Source organism: Tachypleus tridentatus, chromosome 10 (assembly GCF_004210375.1).
Source record: "Tachypleus tridentatus isolate NWPU-2018 chromosome 10, ASM421037v1, whole genome shotgun sequence".
NCBI classification, from domain to species: domain Eukaryota; kingdom Metazoa; phylum Arthropoda; class Merostomata; order Xiphosura; family Limulidae; genus Tachypleus; species Tachypleus tridentatus.
This window is the reverse complement of record NC_134834.1, coordinates 68,715,900-68,741,385: the sequence shown is the minus strand read 5'-3', so window position 1 is coordinate 68,741,385 and position 25,486 is coordinate 68,715,900. Positions and strand designations below refer to the sequence as shown.

The window sequence follows — 25,486 nt, the reverse complement described above, 5'->3', positions numbered from 1 at the left end:
TACAAGTGTACTGAAATTCTAAAGAATGATAAATGTTCTCACTGGCTCATTCAAATGTCTGTCCTAACATTTCAGCACTGCATGTATGTGTGTGCATTATACATATTACATGTATTATGTACACGTAATGTAAATACATATATTTGTATATTGTATTTAAAGCTGTTCCACCATCACTTCTGAAAATTTAATTTAACAGTTTCTGTAGTTCAACATTTTAAATATCTTAACTAACTATAAAATTACCAACTCAATTATACTCCTAAATCAATTTCTCTGCCAACCAATTGATTACAATACAGATGTGTACAAATATAAGTTTTTTTCACACTTTGTCTTAAGTGCACAGCTAATCACATCCATGCTACCTGTTCTTCCCAGATTAATTACTCACATTTACTGAGTTACAGAGCTCCACTAATTTAACTTAAGATTTGACAACTTACACTGTTTTGTGATTTCTAAAGAACATGAAACATATTTAATATTTTATCATGTTTTGTTTTTTGTTTTTGCACATACACCTGACTTGTTTTTTATTTTATTCATAAAAAAGTGTGTACTATTAAGCTCAGCTACTTCAAGTTCAGCTAATATTTATTGTACTTTACAAATTCTGTTTCCACTCCACCTAATCAAAGTTATTACCATTCAACATCTTTAAAACTTAACTTTAAGGTATTCATGGTAGAGATGAGGTTTTGAGTCATTTTTCACTGTGAGAAGATAGAATGGATATAATATTCATCCATTCTTTTTACTTAGTGAAACACTTCAGTTTCAGCTACAAAACAAACATTTTATCAAATCCCCTCAGACTATAATTACAACATCATATTTCAGTTTGTCTGTTGAGATGCAACTTGACAATGATACTGTTAAAATTGTAAAATGGTGATACATAAAAAAGACAACAGATTCAAATAAAGATTAATACTTACATGCTTTGTAGTGCTCAGTTTGGTCAATAATGTCTGATATTTTTCAACATACTGTTGACACTGAAAAATAACATTTTTAGTTCTTCTAAGATGAAGGCAGAAAATAAACTACCTGTGTTATTAACATTAAGTGAAAGGTACCTATACCAACAACTTCCAAATATTTAATTAAAATTTAGAGTCCAGACATACTGTAACAAGTATTAGATATTGGTGGTAGCAACTGTTGGTTATACTCCATAAACAATGAAAAATAAATGTTTTATGCACTTTAATACTTCAAGCTTAAAACAATCTCCAACTGAATGATGCGTTCTTAATTGCAAGAAAAATTTATCTGTTAGTAAACTCATGGTAAAAGATAATACATAGGTTATTGTAACACAATGTCACATCAGCTGTTACAGTAGAGGGCTCAATTAGCTTTACATTTTTACATCTTTCAAATGTAATGAAAGTGAATGCATCAGCCTTGTGATATATTGTGCTTTGCTACATTTTTAACAGATACTAAAAATATCATTCAGTTTAAACAAGCAAATCTTAGGCTCAGAATCTCATTACAAGTTTTATAAACCATTCACATTGTACATGTTTACTCTCAGTTTGTTTTTTTTACATACGCATCTAGACTTAAATATTTTCATAAAAGCATTAATGAAATCCAATTTATATCATCATATTATCATTAATGTAACTAGATTTGTTTTCTGTAATAAACAAGAAAATTTACTTTTTGTTTTCTAACAAAGTGCAAAAACTGAAATATATGACATCAGGCTCACAACACTAACGTATCATTTTACAGCATTATACATATTTTCAGCTGTTTCTATTATGAATGATCCAATTACACAATGTAAAACTTATAATAAACTACCCAATCAAAAATTGTTTGTTTTTTTAATTTTGCACAAAGCTACTCGAGGGCTATATGTGCTAGTCATCCCTAATTTAGCAGTGTAAAACTAGAGGGAAGACAGCTAGTCATCACCACCCACTGCCAACTCTTGAGCTACTCTTTTACCAACGAATAATAGTGGGATTGACCGTCACATTATAACACCTCCACAGCTGAAAGGGCAAGCATGTTTGGTGCAACAGGGATGCAAACCCGCGACCCTCAGATTATGAGTCGCACACCTTAACACGCTTGGTCATGCCGGACCACCAATCAGAAATGGTACATAAAATACCAGTTCAAGGAAACTAACTTTGTAATGCCAAATATTACTCTTAAAAGTGGATTAACTAAGGATAAAGTAAAATACTATAGCTTAGTGAACCAAACATACATGATGAAAGTGTTACTGCTACAAGTGAATTAACCAACCACAGAAAATTTAATTACAACTTCAAAGATTGTAGTTTGTGCATAAGATTTTGATGCAGATTAGTATAATTCAGGGGGAATAGTACATGCATACAAACTTATTTCTAATACCATGTTTACAAGGACAACTAGAAAATAAATCTCATTATTCCCAATGTAACTAGTACAATTACATTACAGTTGATGTTACTTCCTTTTATGATAACCTTTTATACAATGTTTTTTTTGTTTTTAATACTCAACTGAGCATTTTCCTATTTTATATTACAAACACATTTTCCATAAATTAAAAAAAAAGTTAAAAATCAGTAGTTACCTTGGATGAAAAATTTCCAAACTCTGCACATACTGTTTTCAAACTTTGTATATCATTCTGAAATAATACAAGTATTTGATACAGCACACACAAATTTAAATTTAAAAACAATTTGTGGCTTAATGAGACAGGACTATAGAAAATAAGAACTACAAAACAGTATCTGCCACCTTGGGAATTACTTCTTACACATAAACATTGAGTGTTAATATATGTATAGTATTTATAATGTATGTATTCTCTATGCAAATAGCCTACATTAAAGAAAGTTTACCATAATGGAACTCTTGCATATATGATGCTGAAAAAACTTTAATGTGATGTGCAACCCCCAACTTTGTGAAATTTTCATGATGTGTGCATGAAGATTCGCAAAAGGGGTCATGATTTTCCCATTTTGTTTCTGCTTTCAATCATGGAGAACTTTATTTTTCTTCATTCTCAGGATGCAGATATGATATCATGAACACAACACGTGAGAATCTAATGCACTAGTACACGTGTAATCAGCAGACTTACATGACTGATCACCTTAGTTATGTTTCTTATACCATTCGTCAAATGCAAAAATCTTAGTTTTATTATTTTTTATTTTATTTACTGATAAAAAAGTACCGTTCTTTGAAATTATATTAATTTGAAATCATGGTAAATTCACAATATAAAATTAAAGGAAAACAAGTGAGCTTGTGATCCATTTAAGCCATCCTATCCACTAACTTAAATTCTAAACTAAAGAATTTGAGGTCAGCCCTTATTAATCAAATGTTTGCAAACTATTTGTTAACTTCAAGATGATCTAAAAAGGTTGAAACATTGTTCTGTACTTTATTTTAATTAAAGTTCTAATACCCATACCAGCTGTCTTGAGAATATATTTTTTACATAGTTTTAGTTTTTCTTTTATTAACATTAAAACATTTTCTAGAAGTCAAATGCACTTAACTTCATGCAAAACTATACTAGATAAGACATGTTTTCCATTATACACCATTTTATTTTGTAAATGTTATAAAATATATATTTTTAACTTCTAAAAAATGGAAAATTACTTCCATAGACAGTTAATAACATAAAAAATCCTAAAAGGTAAGTAAACTTGAAAACACACTTACTTACTACATTATTAATATCAAAAAAGAAAACACACCTTGAAAGACTTTCCACCTAAATAATTCTGAGCTTTCTCTCTCCACAGTTCACAAAGTTTACATTTCTTGTTATTTTTATTCGTAGCAGATGGACTAAGCATCACCTATTAAACAAAGAAGAGAAGTATATTAATGTATTTCATAAATAAAACAAATTCCAAATTATACTAAATAAATGATAAATTTAAAAAAAAAAAGATATGTTAATATATCCCCTAAAATACTTCAGGTTAAATAATCTAAGTAGTACTATGCTGGTTAGTATTACATTAGGACAAGGTGATGAGGAAAACATATCAAACTTATTTAACCACATCATTCTATATACCATAAAACTATGTTAAATACTTTCAGTAGAAAGTGTTCACTAGATTGTGTTGTTCAAGTCATAAACACTATCTTCCAAAATAGAATGTAACCATACAACTGCTTCGTACCACAAAAGATTCTTTTCTCTAAAGAATTAATGTTTTTCATACAAAATACATCTTTATAGAATTTGATAAAACTATAAATAATGTATTCACTGTAATGTTAAGTTCAATGTTACAAAACAATTGGAGGATTAAGTTTCAATGTTACAAAACAATGTGTTGATTAAGTTCAATATTACAAAACAATGTGATAATTAAGTTTCAATGTTACAAAACAATGTGTTGATTAAGTTTCAATGTTACAAAACAATGTGTTGATTAAGTTTCAATGTTACAAAACAATGTGTTGATTAAGTTCAATATTACAAAACAATGTGATAATTAAGTTTCAATATTACAAAACAATGTGTTGATTAAGTTCAATATTACAAAACAATGTGATAATTAAGTTTCAATGCTGAAAACTACAACATATTTTTCAGTTAAAATACTAACTATGAAGCATTGCTATGGTCAGGTTGGTTTATCTTAATAAAACCACCAACATTTTAACAATATAATGGAAGATTAAAAAATGATTAGTTAAGTTCCAACATTTTATCATTAGAAACTGAGGAATACATTGTAAAATATTATAATACTGATAGAAAGTTAAGGTAAATATAACAAATGGTTAAACTCATATTTAATACTCAAAATAAAAAAACTGACCAACTTAAAGTCTTCCATGTTATTAAATATAGAAAAAATAACTTAATAGATTCACTTCTCACCTATTATTTTACACAAATTTATATTTATCATGTAAAAACAGAGAATCAAGGTTCAATATTTTCTTGACTTGTAAACACCTTTCAGGTGATGTATGTATACATGCATATCACATTTCAAAATATAAGTAAATATAATTATTTTAACTATATTTCAACAATTTTTACTCAAATATATATAAAAATTGATATTGTCATTATGTAAAATATATTTAGCATAACTTCCAAGAATACACAAAACTGAGCTTTACTCAACAATTTTATTTAATGATTATTTAAGAGTTACCACATTTTCCTATTTCTACACGACTTTTCATGAGAAAGTTTTTGAAGGCAAATAACAGGGTTAATTATATACCATTAATACTATGATCCCTTTGCTCACCAACAAAATTAGAATGAAGACTCCATAAAAATGTTTTGCTTTTTAAAATATATAGTATCTATGAACCAAGATGAAAGTAAAATCACTTTACAATTTCAATAATGCCTTCAGCTTTTGGATTTAATGCAATTATTGTTTCTTAAATGTCAAATATATTCAAGTTCCCAATGTAAAAGAAAAGTAAAAAGTCTCAGTATATTTTATAACAAATAACTTGATATTATAAAATACAATTTAAAATATAGAATAAAATTTCTTGAAGTTAAAGTGCAAATCAAGACAAGACAAAGTTCACACAAACAATGTATTTAACTAATGAAGAATACATGTAATAGCCTTTCAAATAAATACAAGTAAATTATAAAAATTATTAAATACTTCACAAGGATCAAAAGTAGTAACCTGAAAAGTCTCGGATCAACTGGTAGTGCTCTTTATATAAAAACTGTAAAAATATTAGGTTTGGGTTGCTTTAACACAGAATCAGTTTCCATATAGTTCTATAGTAAATACTACATAAGGAAGTATTCAACACAAACCTTTGTTTTCAAACTAGGCTGACATAAGCGAATTGTGTCACATATAATGTCTGCATCCTGTAAGAAAAAATAACCATTTCACTATAGGCAGGGTTATGTAGCACATCACAACCTTTCAGTTATTTTTAAAAGTTTATTAAATAACTTTATTATTACTTTACACCAATGAAGTTGAAATTAACATTATGTACATTTTAAATTCCTACCTTAAAAGGAAATATAAAGAAAAAAGCTAAATACTGATTTGTGTGTGTCACATAGCACCTCCTATTATCTTATTGTTCAGTTTATATTTTATTACACCAGCCATACAATGTATTCAGTAGTTAACACAATAGAAGCTTGTATTTGACATATGCACAGCTAATTATAAAATAAGAACTTCCAACACATATGATTTGCCAAAATGTCAATATATTTAGCAAATCTACTAAAGTGGCTCCTCCATAACTTCATTCTTTCAAAACCCATTCTAATGTCAAGTCTCACCAACTTGTCTTAAATACAAACTTATAACCAACAGAACCAGCAGTTTCCCTTCTACTTTAATCTGACAATCATTTGTAAATAGCTTGAAAAAAAAAAGTCAGTTTTAGTGAACCTACTGACATGTGATCACTCAGTCGTTGCTCTGAACACGAACAGGATTTTTGTAATCCACAGTTTACTTAGAGATCCAGATAATTTACATGAATTTTGTGTGTACAATTATGGAAAATTCATAATTTTTTGGTTTTCTAAAATTTATATTTGAAGCCTACAAAAAGTTAACATCTCTTCAACTTCCACTTTAATAAAATCCTAAATATTTCATCTGAAATCCAATAGTTTTCTTTCTCACAATAAATTTATCATAGATTTCCCTTTTTCTTATACGTATTTTACTTCTTTTTTTCTGAACTATAGTTTAAATATACATGTAAAAACGGCTTGTTTGGGTTGAGAAAATTTTTTACATAGAGGAGCGAACAACATTTCGACCTTCTTCGGTCATCGTCAGGTTCACATGTAACTGAGTGTAGGGATGTAGAGGGCGTGCTTAGATGTTTGAATATATATTATATATTATTTATTTTATTATTATTATTTATTATATTTTTAATATAGGTATAAAGGTGTTCCTTTGTATTGGTTTATTTTGGGCTTGAGTTGTTGTATAAGTAAGGCTTCTTTAATTTTGTGTTTGTTTACGTTTGTTTCTTTATTTAGTATTTGGGTGTTTTCTATGGTTATGTTGTGTTTATTTGATTTGCGGTGTTCGAAAACGTGTGAAGGTGACTTTTGTGTTCTTTGAATATGGTTTCCATTTTTCTACTTGTTTCGGTGACCTGACGATGACCAAAGAAGTTCGAAACGTTGTTCGCTCCTCTACGTAAAAAAATTTTCTCAACCCAAGCAAGCCGTTTTTACACATATATTTTTCTCTACAAGTGGGTTTTCTCAACATCACTAAACTGTAGTTTGTAGTGAAAACTCTTTCTTTGAGCACATGCCAAATATTTCAATTAGGTCATGATAATAGTTTGCTGTAAACTATTAAAAGTAAAAGGTCAAAGTTTCTGGTTTTTTTGCTTGTTTATTGTTAAAGTATTTACTTTGACAGTTCTTCTTTGGACTACAAACATTCTCACTTGTAATTTGTGTGGAATAATCTTGAGAGAGTAGCAAAAGCTCTCTAAAAAAAAGAAATAGCTGTATATAATTTTTGAAAGAAATATAGTACATAATTGTACATAAAACACAGAATAAAACATTATCCAGTTATACTAGTTTTAAAGATATTTATGATATTTCATTGGAGAATTTATTTTTGCAAAATAACCAAGTACACATGTTCACTTGGCTAATGACCATATTGTTGCTATGGAAAAATATGCACATAGATCAGAATAAAATAATAAAAAGCAAATAATACACCTGTACAACAATATAAAATTACTTTAAATGTTTAGTATAAACTTTTATTCATAAAACAGTTGCCAGTTTTGTGAAATTAATGAGATAAAACAGAACTGAAATATCAAAGACATTTGTCAGAGTCAGAGCCTGTAGCCTGTAGAAAAAGTGTGCTTTCATATGAATAGTTGTTATTGTAATTCATAATAACACAGTATATAGTCATGTTATGGTTTTTATTTATTGTACAATTTTAATTTACCACAAAAATAAAAATAAATTATTATTATACATCATGTTTGAAGTATGTGTGTTTCACATATTATATACACATGTATATGAATACAAATACAAAAATTGCAAGATATTAACACCCAGCTAGAAAGGATTAAAAACACAAACAGCAACTAAATATTCCACAAAATATGTAACATCTCTTTTTTTGTAGTTAAGCACAAAGATGCACAATAGGCTATTTGTGCTCTACTAACCACAGGTATTAAAATCTGGTTTCTAGCATTAGTATACCTGCAAACATACCACTGCAGTGTTGACCTATGAGGTTATTAAATATGCTTTTCTGTACAATGCTCCATTCTAAACTGCATTACCACATAACATCCAATCTAGTTCCATGCATTTAATTATTCCATCTATGCACATCCTCAGAAATGTTGAGGAATTTAAACACACTGATGGCATTAATAACCCTAGCAGTCAATAAGCCTAGAGCCCAAATAACCAACTGGTAGCGTTGCAAAGCAGCCTAATGATCTATTAAAGTCAATGGTCTAAAAATATCCCCACCACTAAATATAAATTGGTAGCACACAGCCATACATTGCCATGATACTGGTGCACATGAAAAGAATTCATTCAACACACTGATTGAAAAAAATTAGAGTAAACCTTGTTTCTGTAAATCAAAATTCTACATTCCTAAGTATTAACTTAAACAAATATGACTAGTTTTCATGAAAAAATATAACTAGTGAAATTTAATCACAAATCTCATACCAGTCCATAAACACCAGAACACTCTCTACCAATAAAACTGGATTTCATTCCTATATTGACAAAGATATATTATGATACATCAGAATACCTATCAGTTCTTAGCATAACTTATTGCAACAATGACAGAGCTATACCATTATCATCATACATGGTACCTACCAGCTCTCCAAAAATAAAGTCATATAAGGAATTAAAGTTCTCATCCAGCAATTTCTGGCACTGTTAGAAAAGACAAAAGGCAGTTATTCATTATTATCTATTCTACCTTAACCAGACAGGAATTTATACATGTTTTAGAATACAAAACAAATAACCATCACATTTCCTTGCCTACAGTGTATGTTTTAACAAGTTTGTAAATTGCAGCAGATTTTACGTAATTAAAAATGTCAGTACTTGTAATTAAAACTTTGTTTTTAATACCCCATTAACATCACAGTCACTTAACTAAAATGAAATTTTGTTTGAAAAAGAAAATACAAAATAGTCTTCATACCTGTGTTGAGAGTGGTCCAAGAAGACTACAAAGCTTGGAAACCTCACCAAAAATTTCATCCTATAATCAAATAAAAACAAATCAAACTATTCAGTATTTTAAGAGTTAAAAATGAACAACAAAAAACAGCTTCAGCTAACAAATTATGCATATATAACTAATAAAAATGTATTAGTTCACTAAATTTAGTGAATTTGAAAACAATCGCTTCCAGCTAACTCTCAGTTTACTAATTAATAAGACATTGTTCCATATTAACAAATTTTCAAATATTATTTCTATTTTTAAAATAAAATATATTATAAATAACTAATTTGGTTACTGGAGTATTTAAAATCACTTGTTTTAATAAAAAAAAACTTCATATCAGTTTGAGTAAAAATTCCCTAATTATACACATTACTTCATTGAAGACAAAATAAGAATTATTAATAGCTATGATACAGAATTTAGGTAATCTAAATAAATAATCAGAAGGTCCATTGGACAACCATATTACTATAGAAGCATCTTGATTTTATTAATAGCTGAATAAATCAGACACAATAGTGTACGACACTCAGAAATTTCTAAACTAAGTTTAGTTTTGATCTTTCCAAGTGAGCAAATTTAGTGGATCAGTGACTAAACTAGCATGTAAAAATTTTTTATCCCAAGTAATAATTAAAAGTGTACAAAAATCAGTAAGACAGTACAAACACATATGAAAGGGTTTATGGTATTAGATTTTAAGATATGTTTCCTTTTATTTGATCATTCTAAGTCACTTCTGTAACCACATATAGCACACAAACATGCATTCTGAGAAACTCAAATTTCACTGCTTTCTTTTTTTGTAAATCAACAAAAACTTTTTATAACTTTTCTTTACGTACAAACTATAACTGAAATATAAAAGATCAGACAAAATTGGACATATATGTTTCTACAAATTGAGAATTATTAAACTTATCTACTAAAATTGACCATTAAAATATTCACTATGATTTTGTTAGATACAACAAAGTCTTAGTCTTCATGTCACAACAAGACATTACAATAATGTGTTAATAAGCAAGTTCACAAATCACCATAGTGATGTTCAAGTTAAAATTCCTCATCATAATTATCTTTACCCTTTTATAAAAATAACAATACAATTTCTCCTAAAATGCTATAAGCCTTCTAGTTCTCTCACATTTTTAAGTAATACTTTATTTTGCAAAATTGAAACTAGCCTGAAATAAATCTATCCAAATTTTAAAGGCAAAAAGTTTCAATAGTTTGAATAATTAATTTTGATATCAATTCTATATATAGTCCCTAGTAAAACAGTTCTAAATGAAAAATAATCTCCCATCAAAATCACCTTTACCAAAACTCTTATTATTTACCCAGTACATTTGTAAAATACTAAAACTTAAACAGTTCAACAATCCAGAAAAATATTTTAATACACTTCATTGAAGAGAAATAACTAAGCCTTCTTTATTAAAAGAAATTTAAATAACCTATACTAACACGAGTTGAGTCACGAGAGAGGTAGTCTAACACCACTTTGGCAAGATCTTTGCACAAGGTGCACACTCCCTTGTTGACAGTAACTGGAATTTCCTAGCAAAAAAAAAATTAAAAAATCTGTGGTTCAAAAATATTATAATTAAAAAATTTCTAAGAATTTCAAACAACATAATGTAAAAACTTTAATATTTACACAGAATAAATACAAGGTTGGACTGCACTATTTTCATGTAAGCCTCTTTTCTGAAAGAATAAACCAGATACATCCACTACATAACTAGAGGCTCAGCAAAATAAATTGATTAATGAAACCAAGTCTGTGCTGTGAAAAAATAACGACTGGCCAAAGTGCTAGAGTCAACGAAAACAAGTTTAATTGGTATCACAAGCACAATATGCAAGCCTCTATTGGACACTTTACTACACTTGTAAATTTATCAAGCTGGCTCTATTCCCTCAAGACTTTTTTTTTTAAAATAAGCTAACTAATTCACTCAAAATATTAGACTTTCTAAACCTCATGTTACTAAGCGGAATCAGTAACTTTAAGACTTACTTACAACAACTAGCACAGTAAATTTCATCCAAATGTAAGGGAAATTGTAACAATGAGGCATTACTTGAATAATCATTGGAATGACAATGCTGTAGACTTTCACATACATACAACTTCAATAAGCAAACCAGGAAACATCTCCCAAAAAATGTCAAAGAACAAAGGTACTTAGAACAAAAGCAATTTAACTTTCTTTGCCTTGTTCTGTAAAAACTACACAAACCTAAAATTAATGAGAAATATGATTGCAAAAAATGCTTGGTATGCCTGAATATCCCCCACGGCTTTAATATTAAAATTAGTCCATTATCACTGGGATTAATATTCATGTATTTTACTTTGAATCAACCATCTACAAGTTAATTATTAACGAAAGAATTATTGAAAGAAAAACCTTAACCTCATGTACTATCTTAAAAAATATATTACTTCAGTCTTTAGATAGAATAGAATACATGGGATTAATGTCATCTGTCATAGGGCCAGTACTTGACTGGTTTAACTAAATGATGTATCTTTTGCCATGCAAGATAGCATTCAAAATCTAAACAAAACACAAATTTTACAATACATACTGCAAAAAACCTTTGACCTCCTTGGACACTTAAGTAACATTTCTCAAACAAAAAAAAAAGACTGTATATAGTTTAAGGATGTCATGGCTAAATGTGACCTCTAAGCTATCTACATTAAAAATAAAAATATAGGGACAACTTTGAGCATATGAATTTAAATCTGGTTTATTTAATTACTGCTGTGTTTCAGCAAATCTAAATTTACATTTGGTTTCTTTAAGATAACATATGTATACAAACTTTATTTGAAAAATTTATGAACAAGTGTACATTAAACAGTGATAACTAAATGTCCTTACAGTAATCCTGAATATAACATTACTGATAATAGTGTCACATATTTATCACTGCAAAATACTGCAAATATTAACACACTTTAATTCACAATCCTGAAAAATATTAATTATAAATTACTATATGTGAAATAGATACATTTATTCTTAAGGTTACCAACATATCCTTATTTAGAAAACTTCCATGAGAAATGTGGTTATAACTTTAATTCAGATTACAAAAGCCAGCCATGGTACATTTTTGTGTACAGTTCTGTATCATAAACAATTTTATGTATTTCCATTTTTAAGAGCAGTACCATACAGATGGCTAGACTTCACATGTATCCTCAAGTGAACTTTATTCAGTTTCTCCCATTTTCATGTATTTGGTAATTGTTTTTACATAACTCTTAAACCTTGAAAAGCCAAATATTTTTTTCCCCTTGTATATGGTATACAAACAAAATAAAGACTTAACAAATGTGTTTTTGGAAGGTTTTTCCAGGATGTTTAGCTATCTTCATGGGAAGGTCCAACTTCTTAACAATTTTGTGGAGTCACTTAATTTAGTAATTAAGTATTTTTTATATATGATAATAACATTTGTATTGTTATGGACACTTAAATATGAAAACATTTGTAAGTTCAGCTGTGTAGAAGTACAGTAATTGTGACCTGAAACACTGAAAAAACTAACTGAATTCAATTAATTTCATTTTCTGAAGCATAGTTAAGTATAATTATCTATGTCAAAAACTCTCCAGTGTGTCCTAGAAACACTCAATCTCAAACATAATCTAGAGATTATTTTGGAAATCTGTTAGACATAAATTTAGAAAATATCATGTGTTTAGGGAAATGTACTTAAATACATACTCAAAATTCAATTGTACATTTGGAACATTGGCAAAAAAATGAAAAACTACAAACTATTATTGGGATGTTGTACCTACAAATACAAATACTTTTGAATTGATGTTATTATGGATCTAAGAGATTATTTTAGATGTTTTGGAATAATGCAGTTACAAATATAGATATTTTTGGCTGCTGTAGTTCCAAACCTAGGGATTACTTTTGATGTTTTAGGCTACTGTACTTACAAATCTAGGGATTATTTTGGGTGTTTAAAGTGCTATTTAGATATAAATTTAGGGCTCAAGTGTTTTGGGGGTACAAGAGTCAGATATAAATCTAGTTCATTTTTGTTGCATTTGTGGTTTTGTTGGTTTTTCTTTCTTTGAAATATAACAAATTTAAAGGTTATTTATAGATCTTGTACTTTGGGTCCTGAGTTACAATGAATATACATAAGAAGTCATGGTTTAAACAAATTCACTGTTAACTATAAACTGCTTTATCATCATTAATCTCCAGTTAAAATAAATCAATGCTAATCTATCTGATATATTTTAATGAAACAGCATCCAGATGCATACCTACCTTGTCACTTGTATCAGCAGAACATAAACCAATTTTATCACATAAATCTGGTGTCTAAGGAAAGAAACCAAAAGGATCAGAAACAAAATATTAACTAAAAATTATAAATAAGCCCACAAGATTTTAACAAAGAACAGATGTTGTACAATTTCTTTAATACTTCATAGAAATAGCATTTATTAGTGCAAAAATCCACACATTTGAAATAATCCTGAGAGAGCATTTATTCACGATGTAAATACATTCATGGGTTTCAAAATATCACAAAAATAACAAATAACATGACTATGAGTAAAATGAATTATTAATACTATGATTAGCATAAATACATAAAAAAGTAAGAAACATTAAAAAAAAAAAAAAAACACTTAAACACACATGAGAACAGAGAAATAACGTATCTAAGGAAAATGTAAAGAAAGATTCATGCTTACCACTATCAAATTGACCAAGTACTGGTACAAGTCCACAAATGTATCACTTACAAGAATTGCACACTAAAAGAGATAAATACTTATTACTGGGTGATTGTTTCTGTGAACATCTATGGTTGTAAGAAAAGGCACCATTAACTTCCCAGTTCCTATACACTTCAATTATCTTGACCACAATAGTGCTTTCAGTATGGTAGTCTAAGTAATCAAAAATGTATCATTAAAAAAATTAAAACGAGAAAACCTTGAACATCATCCTGTCTTCCAACTGAACACCAAGTTCTCTTATGGTATTAAAAAAAAATTATTTTTGAATAATTACTAAACTTTGTTAACCCTTCCCCTAATTTCTACCCCTCAAACATTTTCTTTAGATGTATTTACCTTATCTCTTATTTCTGGTTAAACCTTCCTCTTTAACCTTACCTTCTGCAAAAGTCTTCTGATAATTATTTCCCAAGATTTTTATTTTATTGCATTAAGCTATTACTTTATTATTTGTTGTATTTATGTTTGTTAAAGTCCATTTTGTTTGTTTTTTTCATATTCTTGCTAATTTCAATAATGCTTGCATGAGAAGTTCAACAATGCTTTTAATCAGTACTTTTGTCACTGGACATCCAGTAGAAATCTTATTTAACCAGCATCAAGGCCAACTGAATCAATGCTGCAACACAAACATATGACCAAATATATTCATAGGTGAAGAGTTCAGTATATTCTGAGTTTACAGAGTTTTCACATGCCATAGTGTGTTTGTATGTGTATGCATGTGCATAAGTGTGTGAACATATGTAATTAGAACCTCTGTACTATTTTATTTTTTAGTGATTATTTCTAGCCTAATTCCATTGTAATATGATGGTCTTTAGTGCCTCATAAAGGGCATCTGCTCAAAGCAAAAAAATAGAAAGGGGAAAATATTTTCATTCAGATATGTCAATTTATTTCCTCTTATCATTCATCTTAATTTTTCATGGTACGTCTTTCAGAAGAAAAGTCACCCAATAATTTTATCCTTCAATCTTATTTGGTATAGATCCATAAGATAGAAAATCAAATCCCTCTAGCCACATTGACATCACGTTCTTTCTCACAAACTGTAAGTAGTTCCCTCTGAAGTTTAATACTATTTTATTTATAACCAATAGAAAAATAGTTTTGATGTATCAAATGATGTATTACAATACTCTGCTTTCTCTACAGGGAATTGTCTATTCTTCTTCCAATTCAAACTTAATTCATTCCCAACAAGAAACAAAGTGACAAGACGGACTGAATATTTAACAGCTGTCATTGCATAGTTGGAAAGACAGAAAAATTATGAAAATTTCATCAACAGCAAATACAATATAAAACACAAAACCAAGATGCAAAATATATTTCTTGTTTTTCCAAATCTATTTTTTATTTATTATTATAAATGTAACTCATGATGAAAAGAACATTTTATCAGTGTGTAAAAACTCAATGCATTCATTGGATCTGGTAATCAACAGGTTTTAAACCAGTAAATCTTGCTCACCAATTCAGAAAATCCTTTAGTTTTGTTGCAAACTTCTAGCAGTTTACCTTTCAAGGCATTCTGTAATTAAAATGTTTTTAAAAAATCAGCTGATTCTTCCTAATTACACCACTTCAAATACACAAAAATTAAACATTAATGCCTGTCAAGTTTCTTGGATTATTTAAAGCATTTAACTTTACCATTATTCTCCATGATTAACATACTTATGACATATTTATGACTTTGTTTAATAGAAAGAAAATACTGTTGGTATTCACATCAGTACATTTTCTGCATAACAAAAAAAATAAGCTTTCCACCATCCGTAACATACAGGTTTTCAACTTTGAAACTGTCATTAATAAACAACTAAGCAAGAAATAAAACCAGGTAGAAAGTTTCAATACTTTTACCTGATCATTTACTACACCATAATAAACACTTATTTTAAACAATTAAACATTTTTCTCCTACCTCAATGTTTGGCATCTGTAACTGAGTTTGGGCTATCCCCAACAAAATACGACATGGCACACAAAAAGTATCACCATTCTCCACTGGTAAGATATCAGGAGTCTGTTACAGATATAAGAACTAATTAGTTTGTGGAAAATTTTGTTCTCTGTCTAATTCTGCTAGTTCATACATTTTGGTATTGAATAACTTTTCTGTTTATCTAAGTAACATTTCATTTATTTTTTGAACTATCTGCATCCTGATGGTTGAATACGGAAAAGCAAATTAGTATTAAAAACCATAAATTCTTAAATATTAAAATTTATTCTGAAATTAAAAAAACATTTCATACAATAAAACATCAAGTTGTGCATAAGAATATGCATATACTTCAACATGCTGCACCCACTTCTACATAAATACTCATACATTGTATACAGTCAATCCACACATTTCATAATGAAACCAATTCTAATATAATTGACATTATTCCAGTAAATATATGGTGTATACTTTTTCTATTATTATGAGTTATGGTACTAAATACAACAATTAATTTACAATGAATACAGAAAAAACAGTAACAGTGTTTGTCCGAAATGTTAAAACGAACAGTATAAAAACAGTCATAATAATAAATCAGATATTGGTAGTGCTGCCAATGTAGCTGCTTTATTTTCACAATAAAGTACTTCATTTTTATTCACTTTAAAACTTTAGTTTTTTTATTATTCATTATAATAAAAAGGAACTTAAACTGCTTTGTGGCTACACTGAGTTGAATATGATTGATTAAGCAAAACATACCCAATCTTCAGCCCCATATTTCTTTAAACTGGAACAATATTTTAAGTAATAGCACAATGAGCTGCTATCCTGTAACAAAATCAATATTTACACTTACAGGTCTGATACCTTAATCATATAACAGTTAATTCAGCAAAGAACTTACAATCACAGTCACACAAATATATTTCAGATTACACAATACAGTTATTATTATACACACATTTATTGATATCTACCATCACCAATTTTTGAGATATTAAGCAACTCATCTTATTTTTACTTTTTCATCAACACAACAAAACCATTAAACATTTTACCCCCCTAAAAAAATGAATGATTCTTCAGACAAGTAAAAATAACATTCATAATAATATTAATTAATATAATAATTTATAAATTCAAAACATAGTTACATCACATCAACAAACATTTTTCATGGGAAAAACCAATCACCAAGCAATACACTACACACATACATTACACAAACATATTCATACTTTCTCACACACCAAAAGGCAGATTGTTTTAATAGGTGCACATATATGTATTAGCAAAAATAAAATATGTGGGTGAAAAGATGAATGCATTGCAATAACTGGATGAAAATGCATAAAAATTAAACAGAAATACAACAACTGAATAATATAATAATATTTAAAATATTCTTTACAGCAGACACACTGACTCAGGACTAATCACAAAACAGAGAAGTACAAATACCCTGGAAGACCAGAAGTCTAAATCACACTTTTTTTTTTAATACGAGTATCACAGCTGTAGTGGCACATACTAACTGCAAACAACTTTTGACAACAACAAATCCTAAGTTCAGTGACAAAACAAAATGCCAAGAAAACAATACAAACTGTCCAAAAGTAACCATTATTTTGGAACAAACATTACACCTTCACCTTTGAAACTGTCCCACAACATTTTTCTGAGTCCCAATGTTGTTGTCAAGTCAACTATTCGAGTTCCTTAGAGAAGATGACGTAACACTGATGATTTACCAAGGGGCACCATCTACTCTCCAAGTTAAGCTGTCCATAACTTAACAGTGTAAAATACAGGAAAAAATAGCTAGTCAACACCACCCATTGCCATCCTTTTACAACAGATAGTAATCTTGACTATTATATTATACTGCCCCAATGGATGAGATGGGTGTGCACATTTGTCAACAGAGGTTCAAACCCATGACCTGATGACTGAAAGTCAAACACCATAACCACCAGGCCACTCAACAACACTTAAAATAAAATTATTATATTTCAAACATCACACTCATCTATTTCTATATTAAAAAATAAATTGCTGTCATCTTTTATTTTTGACATGCAAATAAAAAATGCTGCATGTAATGGTCATGATAACATTCAGCAACCACTAACATGCTTACAATATCCTATGCATGTGTGAGGGCATGTAAGTGAGTATGTTACAAGGTTTTGAAATTTTTCATACAACCTTTAACCCATTTTGTAAATACTTTAGCATAAACATAAACTTCAATAAATGTACACAATGAAAAGTTGCACATTTTCAAAGTCTAATTTTTCATATTTCACACTTAGAAATAAATAATAAAGTTTTCCACTACACAAACAGAAAGCTTCACTTACCAGTACAGTATTCATTAGAGAGTTGTAAAATGTATCAAAATACTTGTCAACAGCTACTTCACACTAAAAGAAAAATTACTTCTTCATAAACAGACAATCCTAATAAATAGGAAACAACAGATGATGGTTGGTGGAAGTTAAGAATACAGAAAATTCCATAAATATATAAAACAACTTTAAAGTCATTAAAATAATGATGAATTATTAAGAACATCATTAACATTCTGATAACTGACATTCATTGGATGTTACATTACCAAAATATATTAATGCTAGAAGGAAAATATCAGCAAGATTGCACTACATGGAGAGAAAACCAAGCAAATGGACTAGATCTCTCTCTCTCAATTATTTATGATAAAGATTTAAGATTCTCAAACTTTTCCATAAAACTTTGAAATCTTGTAAGCTTATTTTAAGAGTATTCTAACTTGACTATCAATTTATTCATATCCACTTACAAAAAACTCCAAGTTGTAAAACAATAATCTGTAAGTGTATGCTTAGACCCTTTCCTCTTTTTTTATTTTTGTTTTTGAATTTCGCATAAAGCGACTCGAGGGCTATCTGCGCTAGTCATCCCTAATTTAGCAGTGTAAGACTAGAGGGAAGGCAGCTAGTCACCACCACCCACTGCCAACTCTTGAGCTACTCTTTTGCTAATGAATAGTGGGATTGACTGTCACATTATAATGCCCCCACAGCTGAAAGGGCAAGCATGTTTGGCATGACGGGAATGCGAACCCGCGACCCTCAGATTACGAGTCACACTCCTCAACACGCTTGGCCATGCCGGGCCATTTTATCTTTTATCTCTTTCTAGACACAAATATATATATTTTTAATGTATTTTTCACCAACAGCATATCTTTAATAACCTGATCTGTGCAATTAAACAGTATGTAAATATAAATAAAATAAAAACCTCACAGGATAAAATAAAGATAAACTATGCATGACATGTTAGAATTTTTTATAACATTATATCAAACTAGTAGAAATGTCACCCCATGATAATCATAGTATGAATACCTTATTGATAAAAACTTTAAAAAATGTTAATATTCTCTTTGAAAAAAAAGGATTTATCTGGGAAGTTTGATTTGTTTTTTGAATTTTGTGCAAAGCTACTTGAGGGTTATCTGCAATAGCCATTCCTAATTTGGTAGTGTAAAACTAGAGGAAAGGCTGCTAGTCATTACCACCTACTGCCAACTCTTGGGCTGCTCTTTTAACAATGAATAGTGGGAATGACCATCACATTATAACACCCCCCACAGCTGAAAGGGCAAGCATGTTTGGTGTGATGGGGATTCAAACCCTCAATCCTGAATTTACTAGTTGAGTGCCTTAACTACCTGGCCATGCTGGACCCAATCTGTGATGTATTACATGGAAAAAGTTTTCTAATTGTGCTGATATAAACAGTAATTTTTTTATATATATAAAAAAGTGATATCTTTTATTGAAAAAATAAGTTTGTTTTGAAGACGTCAATTTGCTTAACACTATATTTACAAATATCAATAAAGATATTATCAAAATCTCATGTACAGTCCTAGCAAAAGCCATGTTATTGTTGTGAGGAGAGTACTTATAATTATGTTCTGTGATAAAGAAATAATTGCTGCATGTATTGTAGTTATCTTTCTAAGTGTCTGAATCTTGAATATACAAAATGTGAAATTTTTGTCTGGAATCTTCTTCGTGGTGCCATTCAATAGCTGGCTCTACATTTTATGTATTATATTAGTTACAGATATATATATACATGCTACATCCATTATAATAAGATGTATATTACATACATACCTTGTCTTTGAATATCCAGGTAAAGCTACACATTTTACCCAACACATTATGTACTTTTTCCTGAGAAAAACCAAAATTTAAGTGAAAATTACTATGTGTTATTTAAATAGCACATTTAAAACCCATCATGACATTTATACCAATTTTAAAGTTTTGTTTGTCATTAAACAATATTCCCTTCTATATAAAATTAAAATTGAACAAATTATAAATGCCTTCACAACTGAAATGACAAGCATATTTAATAAGAGAATCTGCACCTACAGCTTGCAAGTCAAGCTTACTGCATGTTCACAAAGTCAATTTTTGTAAAGGTTTCAAAAATGTTTTGTTCAGGGAGAATTGGATGATATAAATGGAAAAAAAAATATTTCTAAAACTCATTATTATTGTCAATTTAAAACATACTAACTGGTTTCTAGCACTGCAAGTTCACAGACATACTGCTATAACAATGAAGGGCAAAACAAATAAAGAGCACACATATATAAAGCATAAATTCTGGCTCGGTTTCTTCCTGGATACTTTTTAGGTACTATGATAAGATGCACCCACAATTATTGATCTTACATTTTTTATATATGCTTTTAACTCTCTCTCTGTGTTAAACTGTTTAACATTTAATGTGGTTAAAATTTATTAATAATTTTCATAAAATGTTCTTTGGTTTAAATATTTTCATTTTAATATTCTTGTGGAAACTTTTTAAAGTATACTTTTCTATAACACACTTATTAATGTGTTTTAATAGGCCATTGGCAATACTTTGTATTCTGGACATGAATTATATACACATTAAATAGAAATTATGTTTCTTCAACACACAAGCTCACAACAAATGCAGGATAATAAGTAAAAACCATGAATGACAAGTAAATTTGGAGCTTATAAAAATATCCCCCCCTTCAGAGCTTGTATTATAATTACTATAAATAATGTAACTTTTCCTACATATACAATAAATTGGTTTATTATGAGAAAGAATACCTTCAGATTTTTTTGCTTTATTTGTATGAAATGAGGAAGTACATACATGCTCAGGTTCTCTTTGTGATAACTTATTTTCACATATAACTCTTTGTCACTTCAAATATTAGCAGTATATGCTTAATAATGAATATGATGTAATAATACCTCACAATAAGACCAGTAACAATTTTAATTAAATCAGCAGTAAAGTACAACAAATAATTGTTGAAATGCTATTTTATACCCTTATTGAAAGTCCACACAGAAGTGGAAACATGTTATTAGAAATAAATTGTTTTGAATGTGATATAGTATTATTTACAAACTAATGTTTTATTTACAGTCCCCTACAATCAATAAAGTTTGTTACTCTAAAAATTATAATAATTACAATCCACGATGTTTCAAAATCTCATTAAAATATCCATATATTTTAGCTGTTTCCATCTAGAAAGTTTATTAACCTTCTCAAATTAGCTAACCATATACAGCTTTGTTACCAAATTATAATTATAATAATTATTTCCATTTTTACACATTAATTATTAAGACATTTAAGAATGAAATACTTTAAAGATTCACATCAATGACCACATATCCAACAGCTATAAATTAGATATCTGACTAGCCAAACACACACAAGCATGAAGGATGAGTTCCCAAACACACCAACCACTTTTTTTTAATATTAAATAAGACTACCTCCTTTCAGTAGAAATTGTTTATATTGTAAGAAATGATACATATTATGTACTAATTACATATTTAACTCTTTGGGACATTTGCACCAATGTCATATCTTGCCATACCTGTAGTATGGTTTAAGTTTTAATGAAAAAACCAAATATACTCAATGAAGTTTAAAACTTCAAAAAGATTTCCTACAGCTTATGTAGCTTCTGCATAAACAATATCTTATTTTTATATACGTACTATTTAATAAACTTACAGCTTTAAAGTTTTGAAAATATAATCACTGTAATGTTCTTGTCAAGAAAATTTTTTTTTGCTTTTACTATTGGTTTTAATTACTGATTTTTACTTTTATGCCTTTCCTAGATTCTATTAGCTTTCATGTAAATTATATTATATAAAAATAAATTTTATCTGTTTCATTATTCATCAGAAAGTTTAATTTGCTATGTAATAAATATTAAACTTATACTGATTTTTGCCTTATTTTAATAAATTTTCTCATAATTTTCTTTGCTTCTTTAAGCAGTTAAATAGTCCAATATGGTCTAATGAAAACAAGACCTAGCACATCTTACCAGTAAAATGAAACTAGGTGAAACCAATTACAAACTTCTAAGTTAACTAAGCCCATCTTACCTTGTTATACAAGCATTTGTCTTCTTATCATATTTAAATGCTATAATTCAAGTGAGATACGAAAGGATAGAGCAAACTTTTCACCTGCTTAACATTTTTTTAATCCTGAGTATAGCTGTAGCAGAACCTGTTCATAATTAATTCAATTTCTTGTATCAAAAATCACTGAACTAAACTTTCACTACTTTTCCAACCCTTATTCAGTGCACAACTTAAACGAGTTTTACTGCTTTTGTAGTTCAAGAAAAAAAATAAAAACATGTTATTTTTTTTAAATTATTAAGACTTTCCTTTCAGAAGGTTGTAAGTGCCATATTATTTTGAGAAAAAAAAAACTGAAGAATTCTCAAACACTAACAATTCCATAAGGAGCAAGTGAAAGTAAACCCAAGATTATAATGTCATATTGAAAAGTTTTTAATTACAAAATTAAATAAGTGAAAAATTTTACTAAATAAATGTCAACCTTTTTTTTAACATATGGAAAAATGACTAAGAATTTATTTCCTATAACTTTTATTCAATGGAACAGTTATGCCCTCTAGAAAGGCTGCACTTATCAAGACATAAAGAGTTATGTATAAAAAAAAAAAAATTATTTTATTTTCTGTGTTTATTTTAAATACTTGTATATCTATCAAAGATTTTCTCAAGGATACTTGTATGCAAACACGTGAATCCCACACATGGCAACAGGCACTGAACTGCAAATTGTACCAGATAATTATGACTTATTTAACATCTATGGCCTACAACCATTTTACAGTAGAATTTACTTAAATCTACTGTTTTGTTTTTCTTTAAACCATGTTTAACTAAGTATCAAAGCAATAAATCAACCACAAAGAGTGAAGAAAGCTTACAATAAACAAACTATTAAGTTATATAACATGTGGAAACCAGCATTTACTCCTTGATAATAATTTTTTTCTCATTAAGTTCTCTTAGATAACTTAATTTCTACTTTATAAATTTTAGTTACTTTTGCTAAAATATTTTAGAAGTAGATAAAAGTACATAGAAAACAAGAAAGGGTGAGCATGTTTGGTGTGATGAGGATTTGAACTCAAGCCTCAGATTAAGGGTCAAGTGCTTTAGCCACCTTACCATGCGAGGCCTATTAAGAAATTAAAACTTAAATAATATAAACATATGAACTACACTATATCATTCTGATGCAAAGTTTACTGACATGCATTAAATTCTTGATGTAACTCTATTAAATGTCATAGTATGCATACAAGGTTAATTCAGCACAGTGGCCACAAACAATACATCAAAAACACATTTATAAATTTTTCTTTTTATGCTTATGCATTACTAAACTGAAAATAGAAGTGTCCAATCAACACTTCATTTCAATAACACGTGTAAATAATCATCAGTAAAAGTTGTTTAAAATGAATACAAATTTTATGACATGTTTGATATAATACAAAGTTTCTTTTTGTTTACTGAACCTTGTTCAAACCCATTTGAGGGCTACCTGAACAAGCAGTCCTTATAAACAATAGCTAAAGAGAAAACTAGTCAAAATTACCAATATACAACATTTGGGCCACTATAAAACTGTGCATTTACCAACACAATTAGTGGCTTGTTGAAAATGTTCATCTTGTTTTTCATTTGTTATGTAAGCAAGCTCTAGTTTTAAAACTTCATCAATAGTATGCAGCAAGATGTACATTAAGTACTTTCAGAAAGATCACTACCAACCTACCAAAATAATTCATAGTTATGTAGCAATTTAATAACTAAAAGAAAACAAACTAATTACAAAATTTACTACTATCATAGAAACCTCTAAACCCAGCAGAAATGGAACGGTCAAAGTGTACATGCCACAACCTTTTCTATAGTTAAACTATCTCATTATTAATAAAGGTTAATAAATTTCAAAATTATTTTATTATACCCAAATTGACAAGAATGTTGCTGTGAAGAGTAACAGAATTTTCTAAGCTATTAATCCTCTCACTGCAGACATCCTTTTCTGCATGTTGCAGGAGTTAGAGTTCAATTAAACATAAAATAAGCATAAAAATGTAACTAATAATCAATAATAATAATAATTAACATTATACAAGTTTTAAATTCTTAATCTACACAAGACAATATTTATAAAAGCCTCAATTTCCCCAAGTATGAGAATTATGATATTTTTTATCTAGGTATCCCTTATTTTCTAATTTATTTACAATCATTCCAAAAAGTATGAAATTGAACAAATTAATAACTATAATGTTGTCATCACTCAGGCAAAGTTTTATTTTTTGTAGCCTTCAATCTTATTTGTTTACACAGCTATAACACACAAACAAAAACCCTCTTGCACATTCACCTCTCCCACCTTCTCTTTCACTAACTGCCAATAGTTGTTTCTGATGTGTAATATTATATTACTTAAAGCCAATAGAAAGACAAGGTTTTACTCTATTTAATAACATATTATTTTATATTGTTTACTGTACAGAAACTTATCTTGTTTTCAGTTTAAACCTTATTCCTACAGGAAATACACTGATAAGTTTAGCTGAATTTTAATAGCTCTTGTCACATAATTAAAAAGGGCAAAATAGTGTGACAGTTTCAGGACATTGTATGGTTTTTGTGTTATTATTCTGTGATCTATGGTGCCTTATTTAGTTAACTAAAATCTATAAAGTGTAGTATAAAAAGAGACCCAGGTAACTACTATATTTGTTTTTGCAGGTACTCTTTATTTGTTATTACAGAAATAACTGAAATTTAGAAATTAGAAACTTGTGTTAGATAAGGTAAAACAAAAAATAATAATACAAATTTTCCACAAGTGATGCTAGTGAGCAATTTGCTAGTAACCAATGCATTATGTAATTCAACAGAGTGATGTAAGATACACATTCACTGAGTTATTTACTACATCTGTGATGGAAATATTAGTTAGATGCAATTCAAAGAGCAATAAAATTTATGTATAAATAGATGTATACTGTTATAAGTCTAAAGCTGTTTAGGA

General features: G+C 28.6%; 1 protein-coding gene across 19 annotated transcripts in view; it reads right to left on the bottom strand.

Annotated features, from left to right (window-relative positions):
- Positions 1 to 25,486, bottom strand: part of Sap-r (prosaposin) — a 114,333-nt gene that overhangs the window by 54,463 nt on the left and 34,384 nt on the right. For 10 of the 19 annotated variants that reach the window (XM_076461910.1, XM_076461912.1, XM_076461917.1 and 7 more), the window contains 14 exons: positions 20,188 to 20,247; positions 18,376 to 18,438; positions 16,772 to 16,840; positions 15,983 to 16,084; positions 15,527 to 15,586; positions 14,002 to 14,064; positions 13,568 to 13,621; positions 10,719 to 10,811; positions 9,219 to 9,278; positions 8,882 to 8,941; positions 5,810 to 5,866; positions 3,741 to 3,845; positions 2,591 to 2,647; positions 942 to 1,001 (listed from right to left, as the gene is read on the bottom strand). In XM_076461910.1, coding sequence (XP_076318025.1) covers positions 942 to 1,001; positions 2,591 to 2,647; positions 3,741 to 3,845; positions 5,810 to 5,866; positions 8,882 to 8,941; positions 9,219 to 9,278; positions 10,719 to 10,811; positions 13,568 to 13,621; positions 14,002 to 14,064; positions 15,527 to 15,586; positions 15,983 to 16,084; positions 16,772 to 16,840; positions 18,376 to 18,438; positions 20,188 to 20,247 — 963 coding nt within the window. The remainder of the gene's footprint in view (positions 1 to 941; positions 1,002 to 2,590; positions 2,648 to 3,740; positions 3,846 to 5,809; positions 5,867 to 8,881; positions 8,942 to 9,218; positions 9,279 to 10,718; positions 10,812 to 13,567; positions 13,622 to 14,001; positions 14,065 to 15,526; positions 15,587 to 15,982; positions 16,085 to 16,771; positions 16,841 to 18,375; positions 18,439 to 20,187; positions 20,248 to 25,486) is intronic. The other 9 variants (XM_076461924.1, XM_076461925.1, XM_076461926.1 and 6 more) reach the window with 5 other exon arrangements.